At 43.4% G+C, this 12,311-nt stretch overlaps 1 protein-coding gene across 1 annotated transcript; it reads right to left on the bottom strand.

The window, feature by feature from the left end:
* Positions 1 to 432: 432 nt before the first annotated feature.
* On the bottom strand, positions 433 to 10,945 carry apba1b (amyloid beta (A4) precursor protein-binding, family A, member 1b). The gene is made up of 12 exons (XM_017488928.3): positions 10,719 to 10,945; positions 6,500 to 8,236; positions 6,275 to 6,388; positions 6,150 to 6,189; positions 5,762 to 5,907; positions 4,553 to 4,639; positions 3,420 to 3,623; positions 2,843 to 3,022; positions 1,969 to 2,181; positions 1,412 to 1,531; positions 885 to 1,025; positions 433 to 761 (listed from the first exon to the last, which is right to left on the bottom strand). The coding sequence occupies exons 2-12, from the start codon at positions 8,195 to 8,197 to the stop codon at positions 690 to 692; spliced, it is 3,015 nt and encodes a 1,004-aa protein (XP_017344417.1). The 5' UTR covers positions 8,198 to 8,236; positions 10,719 to 10,945; the 3' UTR covers positions 433 to 689.
* Positions 10,946 to 12,311: the final 1,366 nt, after the last annotated feature.

Below are 12,311 nucleotides of genomic sequence, written 5' to 3'. Positions count from 1 at the left end.
CGGTGTTCATAAATAAATCTCTGGATTTTAGTCTTTGGCTGTTAGATAAATGTGTATTATGGAGGAACGTGTTGGTGCGGTGAGAGCAAATAGTTATATTAATATTTATTTTCTTAATTATTCCAGTGACTGAGACATTTCATAATCATACACCTCTAACACAATTACTTCACATACTTAAAGAAAGCTTCCAGCTGAAATAAAAGCTAATTTGGCAAATCTTCTCTGATAAACCGGAACCCGAGAACATGGAGATCTGGAATTCCTGCTGCTAACATCAGTGTAGCTTAGCAACTGAAAACGTTTTTGAGAAAACAGCTAATAAAAAGTTAATCTCCAATAAACAAAAATGCAACTTTTTGTTTTGAAGGATAAAAGTAAAATTATTTTTAAACAAAAAGTCCTAAGAACCAGCAACTCCTCAGTTCTGACATGATTATCACACACTTTGGGCTGTAATATAGTTTAAATCCTAGTAACCGAGCTAACGCTACCTGTTCACTGTTAGCCAGATGTTTAGCATGTATGGATGATGTAGCGTCTCTCCAAAATTACACACATAATTAAGGCAGATTCAAATATTTTGACAGGAAAGGTTTTTAAATCCGGTGCAATAAATTTGTAAACAATCTGATAATCGTGTGAAATGTTAGTGTGTGAGGGTGAAGCTTAGCGATGTTAGCGGTGGCTCAGATGTAGACGGGCTGTTCCTGAGCCGTCAGCAGGCGGTACATGGCAGCAGGCATGGTCTTCATGTGGATCTGAGATGCAGAAGGAACAGCCACTGACAGGATGCCGAATCCATAACAATATGTGAACATTTTAGCTGCATGCACTGTGATATGAAGATAGAATTAGACGGTAAAGTGATTGTGTTACTGTACCTCTCCAACTGCACTAGAAAGAATATGGACGATCTTCTCATGGGGCGTGGCCACCACACTCTGCCCGTTAATCTCGATGATGCGGTGGCCCACTCTGACTCCACCCCTTTCTGCAATACCCCCCCTCATCAGACTGCAGATCTGCCATCAGGAGAATGTAATACACGTGTAATAAACATTGAGATCAGACTAGAGGAGTTCAAATAAACACTTCACTAATCCTGCTTCATTACTACATAAAATTTCATTACTTCTTATTTAACTATAAACTGTTTACTTAGTGGAAAAATTTGACCTTTCACTCGAGTATAATTTTAACTCTTTCCACTTTTAATTCAGTAAAATTATAAAACAAAACCCAAATTTTTACTTCTTTTTTTTCACCCCTGTAAATAAATCCAGACGATCATATTTACACACAGTCCCTTAATAAAGCAGAAGCCATCAGATCTTTAATAGGAATTAGAACATAAAAAAACACCACCACAAGCCCCAAAGTTATTAGGTTTTGTTCCAGAGTTACCCACAATGCCATTCTGTACGCTGAAGCCGAGTTGGTACCGGAGGTCTGGTCTGCGGATGAGGACCATGGTGACTGGAGGACATCTGACAATGTTCATCTTAATCCTGGACTGAGACTTCAGGCCCTGAGGACGAGGTGCACAAACTTTTTCACACATTCATTCATGATAACCTGATTGGCCTCGTGTGTAAAAATGCAGTGATGCTGTTTATGAAATCGTCCATGGAACATTATTATATCAGTTTATTAGAATGATCACATCACTATAATAACAGATTATAGTAATAATAGATCATTATAATATAATAGTGCACTATTTAGGGTGCAGTCATTGTTGTAGAGTGAATTCACAGTGGCTCAATTATATTCCCAGGGTAGTACACCGTATTCTTACCCATAATGCACCAAAAATCCAGTGTATAAACACTGCTTTCACACCACATACTGACGCGGCTGTGTGTGTTAGTGTTCCAGTAAAAAAACGCAGCTCGTCTTGTTGCCGAGAAACCGAGTCGAGGTTCAACCCTCAGTGAGGTTTGAGGACGAGGTGAAGCTGCTCACCTTGATGATGCTCTGGCAGGTGGACAGCGGCAGACCCACCAGACTCGTCCCATTCACCGTCATGATCTGATCTCCAATGTTGAGACGGCCAGATTTCGCCGCGGGTCCGGCGTGCATCAGACTGGCGATGATGACTGTGGGTACGATGGAGCCCCAGCCAGATTCCACAATGACCACGCCCAGGATTTCACCCTTCTGCTTCTCTATATACACCTGTTACACGTCTCACACACACACACACACACACACACACACACACACACCTGAGTTACTGAGCAGATCTGATCAAACCCCATGCTGACTGATCTTCAGCTCTGACCCGGGAGATTACAGAGATCAGGGAAACTAGTGTGCTCCCGTTTGTTAATGTAGATCATTCTGTATAAATGTGTAGAATAAAAAGGTATGGAGTCTTTTCACCTGGTAAACGTGTAACTGCTCACTCTGATGATCCGTATAAAGATCAGTCTATTATTTATTTTTAAGGAGTAGATTTAGTTTAGCCAATCAGAAGGTCTTATTCAGAAAGTTTTCTGTAGCATAAGGAGTGTTTTATTTATATAATCAATAAAAACCTGATTTAGCTTTACAAATAATATTAAAACGGTCTGTTTTTGTCACAGAAGAGCACCATGTCACAGCGGTTAACAAAGTTCTACAGTGAATAATCAACACGCTGTTTAAAGCGCAGCGAGGTCCTGCGTATATACTGCATACAGCTCTAGTAGTAAGGCTTTGGGCTACTGAGCAGAAGGGTGTGAGTTTAAATCCCAAGCTGTAACTATAAGACCTTTAACTCTGACTTTCTCCAAGTGACTTTGGATTAAAGCTCCTGCTAAATGAAATAACTGGAAACGTTGTGTGTTCCACTCACGTCTCTGCAGTTCTCAGACTTGGAGAAGTGGATGAGGTCGTCGTTGTACATGTCCTGAGTGTTGAGGAGGTCGCTGTACTCTCTCTGACTCAGGTCTTCTGGATCGATACCGTTCGCCCGCAAGAACTCCTGATACGCCACGCTGAAGGACTGACCGATGGACTGAGCGATCAACTGAGCCTGTGAAGGAAAAGAGAAGAGAGAAAGAAAGAGGAAGAGGATTCAAGAAGCAATTACACTGGCAAGTATGAATAGAAGAAGTGTAAACCTCAAGTGTCCCAGGAGCTCCAAATTTATTTTTGTTTCGAATTCAGAAAAACTACAAATATCTGGTATCATCATAATGATTCATTTTTAAATATGATCTTGAACCTCTTTTCATAACCATGACAGTGCACTAATCTGAAAGCAGCCATTTAGACTCTGGAGATAGTGTTTCATTCTGTCTGTAGTGAATCATATCAGCAGTGAGACCTGAGGAGCTTCACATCAGGTTTTATTTCTGGCTCTTGTGGTTAAGATAAATGTCCACACAGAAGGAACTGAGGCTGGCGAGTAACTGAGGAAATGAGCTCACGTCCTCTGACTCGAACACATGGCAGATCATTCTGTACTGCTGCCGTTCGTCCTGCGCTGGGTTCGAGTGCTGAGCGTCGGCCGTGTCCAGCTGCTCCTGAGTACTGCGGGAACGAATCATCTTCCTGCGCGCCATCAGGACCACCATGTTCCCGATGTCTGCGATGTAAGAGATGGTCCTCAGTGGATGGTCCATCATTGTCTCCTGCCAAGTATCGTTTAAACACAGTCAATTCAAATCATCAAAAAATCCTAAATTTGTGTGCGTGTGTATTATTTGCAACTATTTAGCATCAGACAAGTAGTTGAATGAATTTTGACCTCAATTACAAGGTCACATGATCTCAGTATAACTATACCTGCTCCTGGAAGAACCCCGAGTGTGTTGGAGAACATACCTACAGGCCAACCAAGAGGCCATGTGTAAAGCTCAATGTGATGCTAGCAGCACCATGCTTCAGTGTTCTAATACTACAAAATGTGGAACAGTTGAAGGGCATGAATACTTATGTAACCCATACGTACAAACAGGTTCCATCCAGCACCTGAAGCGTTCTTCTCTTTGTCCCACTATGGGAATTCTTACAGGCAGAAAAGGTTACACGTACAACCCATGCAGGAAGCTAGAACCCTGAACCCTTGCAGAGAACGCTTGAGGGACCCATTTTTCTAAGTGGATGTGACCACATACAGCCTTTATCTGTCTCACGAGCTGCTGTGTTTTGTTTAGCCAATGAAGAGAGGGATTCAGGAAGGAGATGAAGAGAGGGATTCAGGAAGGAGATGAAGAGAGGGATTCAGGAAGGAGATGAAGAGAGGGATTCAGGAAGGAGATGAAGAGAGGGATTCAGGAAGGAGATGAAGAGAGGGATTCAGGAAGGAGATGAAGAGAGGGATTCAGGAAGGAGATGAAGAGAGGGATTCAGGAAGGAGACCAGTGATGAGCAGAGAGACAACACAAAGCAGTGACAAAACGTGGAACTGTACTGTCCGAGTGTATAAGTAATGAGAGAGAGAGAAAGAAAAAGAGAGAAAGGTAGATAGATAAGACACAGAAAGAGAAAAAGAAAAAAGAGAGTGAGGGAGAAAGAGACAGACAGACAGCTATACAGACAGACAGAGTGTTTTGTTCACCTGTGTGTCAGCGTTGAGAACTTTAATCCTCTGAGTTGACACGAACAGATCCACCTCAGTGCTAGAGAGAACTTCACCTCCTGCACCCTGTCACCAGGAGAAAGAAAATAATCACATTTTCATTATAGAACATGACCCTCCTCTTCTACACTCGCTCACACACTCGCTCACACACTCGCTCACACACTCGCTCACACACTCGCTCACACACTCGCTCACTCACTCGCTCACACACTCGCTCACACACTCGCTCACTCACTCGCTCACTCACTCGCTCACTCACTCGCTCACTCACTCACACACACACTCGCTCACACACTCGCTCACACACTCGCTCACACACTCGCTCACACACTCGCTCACACACTCGCTCACACACTCGCTCACACACTCGCTCACACACTCGCTCACACACTCGCTCACACACTCGCTCACACACTCGCTCACACTGAACTGGGTTTAATGTTTCTCCATCATCCAGTCGCGTGTAATCATCCATTTATCCAAAGTTCATACACAAAACGAGACGAGAATCACTTGGAGCCCGAAAACAACAGAAACAACTGATTATCACAACATACCCTCTGTCTCTCTCTCTGTCTCAGTCTCTCTGTCTGTGTCTCACTGTATCTCTCACTGTCTCAGTCTCTCTCATTGTCTCTCTTTCGCTGTCTCTCTCGGTCGTTCTGTCTCTGTCTGTGAGCTCCTGTTCAACGTGAGTCTCAAGAAGCAGATGAATGCAAAGCAAAGACACTCAGGACATTGTGTGTGTGTGTGTGTGTGTGTGTGCAGCGATGGTGATGGAAAGTGTGATATTAAGGGATGGTTTAGCTGAAGGGGAACAGGGCAGTGTGTCGTCATGGTGAAGAATCCCCATCAGTATGACAGGCTAATGGTGAGAAATGTTATCAGCAAGTTGTTTTCTAATGGCAGTGACACAAGCAGCTTGGAGCGTCAGCGCTGTCTCTGAGCGTCACCTACATGTCACTCATATCGGTTTGTTGTGTTCAGAAAAAAAGGTCAGCTGAATAACATCAGATAATTAACCCACAATTCAAATTCTAAATTCAGAAATAATGTTTAAACATCAGCAAGAAAACTGGCTACTAACATGCCAATATGTGTAAAAGTCACATTAGCGATCAAGGCCAAGTCAATAATAATCATTACTGGTCAGATCTAGCTCCGCCCCCTGGCCCTAATTCTCACCCGGACGCGGGTCATGGCCTCCTGAGCCTGCTGCATGCGGGAGCTCTTACTCGGCGTTCTCTCTGACAGAAGCTGTGTGGAACCCAAAAAACTGGCTGCAAATATGATACCATCGATTAAATCCTCTGGATCACACGGTCCTGGAACTGCCAAAAAAATATTACAGAACAATTAGTGAAAAACATCTGACCATTAACCTGATTTAAATTACAGCAAAACCAGCCACAGGTGATGATGAATATTATTTACATGACAGCACTGTTGAATTCTGATTAGTCAGAAGGTATTGATTCATTTTCAGAGAACAGGAAACAACTTGATTCCCTAACATTACATGTAACTATAAGCAGATAAAAAAGTTTTTTAACTAAAAGGAACTGGAACTTACCATCAACGTATGTAGGGAAAGCAGCCAAGTTTCTTTTAAGCTGAATATAAAAAAACAAGACGTCAGCACACCGATGGAAATACGGTTACAAAGTGGAAGAGGCAATTAAAAACTTAGCCACTGACCTCATCAGCTGTTGGTAAACTAGGACTGACGTCTGCTTCCTGCTGCTCATGAGTTCTGGAAGATTCTGCTCCCAGAGGAACTATGGGATCTGAAGCTAGAACCTGGGAACATGTCTGACACAGAACAGCATAGAACCATGAAAGAATACTGAATAATAATAATAATAATAATAATAATAATAATAATAACCTCAGATGAAGACTGTCGTGTAGTCAGACACTCACCGTGTTCTGAGGAGAAGGAAGCTGTGGAGGAGATGGAGGTGAATAAAGCTGTGGCCGGCACTCCTCCACCGGGCTGACATCTCTCCTCATCACCCACACTGGCTCTTTGGGTTTGTCAGGTGTGTACGGTGAACGCACCGTCTTAGTCTTCACTTCCTCGATTGCCTCCTTTATGTCTCTTATTGCCAGAGAGATCACATCTCCAGAAATGTTTGCAGATTCTTGCATAGCATGTGATCGGTCTTCTACAGAGTCATGTTCTGGCTTCTCCTCTCGAGGACAAACCTCACACTGCTCCTTTCTGATCTCTGAACATTCCTTTTCAATGCTGGGTCTCCAAGCCTTACTTCTGCCTCGATCAGGACTGCTCGCTTCATCTCCTGACTGTTCGTTATAGTGGTGCAATCTGGAACCGACAGAACCCCGTGGTCTCTGCTCCTCATGTAGACTGGTCTGTGGATTAGCCTCACTGGTGGACATGTCCTGGTTTTTCTCAAAGCTCTGCTGGTCGTCAAAGTGTTCCTGGTACCATCCTGTTTGTGGTGAGTGGTACAGTTCTCTGTCCGATTCTGTTGGCGTCACTGGGTAGAACTTTGGACAGGACTCAGAGACTGGTGGAAATGAAGTAGAACAGGCTTCTGAACTGGAGTGTGAAAATGTTTCTTCATAGGACTGAGCACCAGATCGGCATTCAGGCCTCACGTCTGTGCTTATGGCAGTGTAGCTGGCGGAGGTTAGATGAATAGGACCTGATTTGGGCTCCATGGGGTAACCTCTAAGAGGTTCTATGAAAGGCTGGGACTGGAAATTAGGGTTTGGTAGTGGCTGACGTGGAAATTCTGCAAAAGGTGGAACATCCACTCTGATAGGCCCAGACCTCCTACTGGTCTTCTTACTACCTTTTGAAGTACCCACTTTTGCCATGGAATCCTTCTCCACATGAATCTGTTCTTCCTGTTCAGCCTCTTTGTGAGACTCTCTCTCCTCTCTCTTTTCTGGACATCCTTCCACCTCCCATTCATCGGTTTCACCCTTGCACTCCTCTGTCTGCTCCATCTCTCTGTGCTGATCCTCAGTCTGCTCAGAGTGTGCGTGAAGGCTGCTCTCAGTACTGGAGGAGCAATGTAGACCTGGGCTACTTCCGTCTTGCTCCTCTACAAGTGGTACCTCCTGTGGAGAGGGGGTTGGTTCCTCCTGAGAAGGAGTCAGATCCTCCTGTGAAGATGGAGTCAGCAGTTCCTGGGAAGACTCCTCGGGTGACAAAGTGTCAATCGCTGGATTGATCTCAGGAACATCGAGGGGCTGTGGCACTGCATGAATCTGTCTGGGTTGGTGTCGATGTCTGTGCTGATGCCCTGCATCACCACTCCGTCGATACCTCGACCCATTTGGACGAGGCTGCTGACCAGGCTGTGGCTCTGCATCTCCACTCTCACTCGACCCCCTCTGGGTGTGGCAGGGGGCATGTCTTCGGCTGCGTCGTGGTGGAGCTCGGTTAGTGCCAGGCTGCTGTTGGTGTGATTGTCGATGGTAGTGATGATGATGATGATGATGATTATGATGGGCATTTCCCTGTTCGTCTTGGCTGTTCAGCTGGCATGGCCTCCACCTGGGACGGCCTCCTTCTACAAGCTGCCGGATGCGCTGAGTAGGTGGGGCTTTGGCCTCTGCCTCCTCTGGATCCTCCCTGTGACTCATGGCTGTTGCTATTAAGTGGACATGATGGTTTTGCACAACCTGATTTGGTGGGATGAAAGATAAGAACGTAAATAAAATGAAATGAGTGTGAGTGTTGGATGAAGCTAGTCCCACACGCAAGACTATCAAGAGCCATCAAGCTTTTTTTTTTTTTTTTTTATAAATGAAATGCACTGCACAGCCTACTTTAGGGATAAGGCCTCAATCCCAGTGGAATGAGATGGATAATCTGAGATTTCATCCAGACCCTGAACAGCTGGCAGATGGTGGAACAGAGGACAAGGTCAACAGCCTCCAAAGACCCTCGCTAAACGAATTACTCTCTCAGCAGCAGCATGCTGGAAGCTGACCACTGGAGGTAAAGACGGTTACATATGATAAATCACGAAAACTGTTACGCAACAACAAAATACTATACAGTGTGGCCTGTGATCCCAATATGTTTTGTTGGGAGCAAAGTTAAAACCTGACAGCTCTCGCTTTCAGTAGATGCTTTATCCAGGTCAGGGTGGCAGTGGATCTGGAGTCTATCCCGGGAACAATGGGTGCAGGGAAGGAGAATTCACCCTCAATGGGATGCCAGTCTATCGAAGTGCACCATGCACACAACATTTACACACACTCACTCACACATAGCGTCAATTTATCATAGCCATTCCTCCTACATGCATGTGTTTGGACAGTCAGAGGAGACCAGAGAAAAACACAGGAAGAACATGCAAAACTCTATGTTGACAGTAACCCGAGCTCTGGATTGAACCCAGGACCCTGGAGATGTGTGAAAAGAAAGCCAAGACCTACCCACCAGCTAAAACCTTCTGTGATTCATACCTCCATAGAGATATCCACAACATGAAAGAGACAAAGGGATGGATAGTGTGTGTGAGTGTGTGAGTGTGAGAGAGAGCGAGAGAGAGTCAGTCCCAGATGGCCTGTGTATGTAGGCTGCAGACATCACACCCCCGTGTCGTACAGCCGAGTCTCAGTTTGTCCATCTGTCGCCTGTGCAGGAGGAATCACCTCACCACGACCTCAGTGACCTGCTGTACCTTTTTATCCTCACAATCACAATCACCTCACCTGGATCTCTACAGGTTACATCTAGACCTTCTTTAGTTTGATCCACTGGCAGAAGCTTGTACATAGAACCCTACAACAGTGCATTTAGAAAAGGTTTAGAAAATGTAAAACCTCTTTATGTTGCAAAAAACATTAACCATCCAAGGAGCCTTTGAAGAACCCAATTCTAAGAGAATGCTTTTTCCGTACATCATACATGCAGATGTTGCATCAGTGTTCTTGTAGAAATTGGTCTAAAATAAAGATATGAAATATTTAGAAGTGTATACACTCCTATAAAAAAAAAAAAAAAAACCTAATCTAAAACACCATCAAAACATTGGGATTTGGGATTAATGTGTAGATGTGCTCATTAATCCATCAACCAAAACACATTTTACAGCAAGTCAGGATGTGAAGTGAAATTACACAAACATGCGATCAGCTGGAACGCGGTGAATTCTCATTCAGTTATTACTGTAGAGCTCAGCAAATATTTATTACTTACCTACTCTTAAATAAATATAAATACAGTCAAATATTTGTTTAATTCACCTAAATCAACAAACATGATGATTATAAATAAAATAAATCAAATGCACATTGTGTTACAGATTAAAACAGGTGTACTATAGTAGGGCATTTCTTATATATATATATATATATATATGGAAATTATACACTCTCAGATGAAAGGGTACTAAACTTTAACTTTCCTTGTAATTGGGGTGGTACACTTCTCTAGTGACCTTTAAATGATTTAAGGTACACAATCAGACCGTGATTATTTTTTAGGAAAGGGTGTGTTTAACAGATTAGTCCTCTCAGTAACTGATCGCTGATGCTCGGAGATGTAGCTGTATTGAGGTTTCTGTTTTAGCCACACACAAAAAAAGAAAGATCACCACCTACATCACAGATAAACACCAAAGAGTTCATTTTGTGTTCAGGCTTCTGCATTTATACCTTTCTAAATAAGACACACAGGCCTATTATAGGTACAAGAAGTATTATAGGATGGTTCCACCTGAGCGACATGGAAGCAGTTTGGTACCCGTTTATTCTGAGAGGGTGCAAAAAGATCCTCCTACAGGTTTATTCACAGAGTAGCACATCATTATTCCTGGCACTAGGACAGTTATAATAAACACACACTGGTGTAAAGGGTGTATTTCTGTTCCCCATCCACAGCTCTGAGCTCTGAGCCTTCATTCTAATATGATTTTAATAATCACTGTGAGAACTTTCAGTCCATCTGTAATGTATAACTGAGAGAGAAACATCAGCTCTGGGCTTGTGTTTAAACCCGATGGCCTGCACCGAGGCTCTAAACCTCTTCTTGGATAATCAGATTAAAACTGTGCGGGTCTGCCTCACGCACGCGCGGTGTAAAAGGTCACGCTGCGTTTTAAACACTAGATTAAATAGTGAAACGGAGAGATGCGGGACCGCACACTCTTACCTGTTAGGAAGCGGATGGATGATGAAGCGCCGCTCGGTTCTGTGTGTCCATGTTCTCCGCGTCAAGCTCTCTCCGTGTAACGTGTCCGCGCGCGCTAACGGTGAGAGCGGCGCAGTGCGCGTGCAGAGCCGCACCGGATTACAGCCGCATCCTCCGAGACACACCGACACACCCTGCGCGCGCACACACAAGCGCTCACACACACGCGCGCACACACACGCGCGCACACACCAATCAGTCACCACCGTTAATAACACCACATACAGCCACAACAGCGACCTCTATAGGACACACGGCGTCCGCGTAACTGCGTTTCCATGGTAACAAAATAGCGCGTTTGAGTGATTTTAGGATTATGGGTAATGTAGTACAGCTTTCTCATCTTCATCATGTCCCAAACCACACCCTGTTCACTAGCTATAGATACTGCAATGGGTACTATACACATTATTTCTGAAAGTAGGCTACAATGTAAAATATCCCACAATGCACTGCTGGAGGCTAAAGTCCAAACTTCAATAATAATAATAATAATAATAATAATAATGAATGATATAATTTATATCTCTGTTGCCTCATAAATGTGTTTACAGAAAAAATAATAGTAACATAATTAAAAATAATATATTCTTAAGACTGCAGTGTTTGTGCTGTGTCTCGTCTGTGACGTGAAGTTCAGCAGTGAAATGAAGAACAGTGTACAGTGGTGTTTGAAAGTTTGTGAACCCTTTAGAATTTTCTACATTTCTGCATAAATGTGACCTAAAACATCATCAGATTTTCACTCAAGTCCTAAAAGTAGATAAAGAACCCAATTATACACATGAGACAGAAATATTATAAAGTATGTGCACCTTTGCTTTCAGTATGTGGTGTAACTCCTTGTTCAGTAATAACTGCAGATAAACGTTTGCAGTAACTGTTGATCAGTCCTGCAAATCGGCTTGGAGGAATTTTATCCCGTTCCTCAGTACAGAACAGCTTCAGCTCTGGGATGTTGGTGTACATGGTGAAGGCATCTGGAATGAAGCTGTTAATAATTTTCAGATTCTTCAGTATGAAATCATCATTCAGGGCTGAACTGCACCCCTTCCTCATGCTGTCATGATCCACACAGATTAGTATTGTTCATCTATCTACTGGACATCCAGGGGTTCAGCTTTTTGCTGCCCAGGTTCATTAGGGACATTGGACACTAGATGCTAAGTAATTTAATTAGAACCACAGAAAACAAGAAGTAAGCTGTCTGATTATTGATGATGTAGATACGCGTACGTACTGTAGTTATGTAGTGATTATAAAATACTACTTGAATTAAATTGAACTGAATTCTACAGATGTCATTCCTTATTGCACTCTTCTAGATTATCCCCAAGCTACTTCCTCACTGCAAAGAAAATAAGGGTTTAAAACCTGAAATTGAATTGAAAGTAAAGGAAGAAGGCTGAGCAGGTCAGACCATGCAGCTGGAGAGATTTTAATCTGGAACTGGTTTATATTTATATTACCAGAGCCATCCATTTATCACACACTCCCTCTCTCTTTTCTTCTTTCCTCTCTCTCCCTCTTTCTCTTTAGCTCTCTCGTGGTTCC

This window comes from Ictalurus punctatus, chromosome 16 (assembly GCF_001660625.3).
Source record: "Ictalurus punctatus breed USDA103 chromosome 16, Coco_2.0, whole genome shotgun sequence".
In the NCBI taxonomy this organism is placed as follows: domain Eukaryota; kingdom Metazoa; phylum Chordata; class Actinopteri; order Siluriformes; family Ictaluridae; genus Ictalurus; species Ictalurus punctatus.
This window is presented reverse-complemented; position numbering and strand designations above follow the sequence as displayed.

Coding starts and splice junctions, on each gene's coding strand:
- apba1b (XM_017488928.3), bottom strand. CDS start 8,197: ATGAGTCACAGGGAGGATCCAGAGGAGGCAGAGGCCAAAGCCCCACCT. Junction 6,190..6,274: donor GTTTACCAACAGCTGATGAG/GTCAGTGGCTAA, acceptor TTTTATATTCAG/CTTAAAAGAAACTTGGCTGC. Junction 1,026..1,411: donor TCAGCGTACAGAATGGCATT/GTGGGTAACTCT, acceptor TCCTGATGGCAG/ATCTGCAGTCTGATGAGGGG.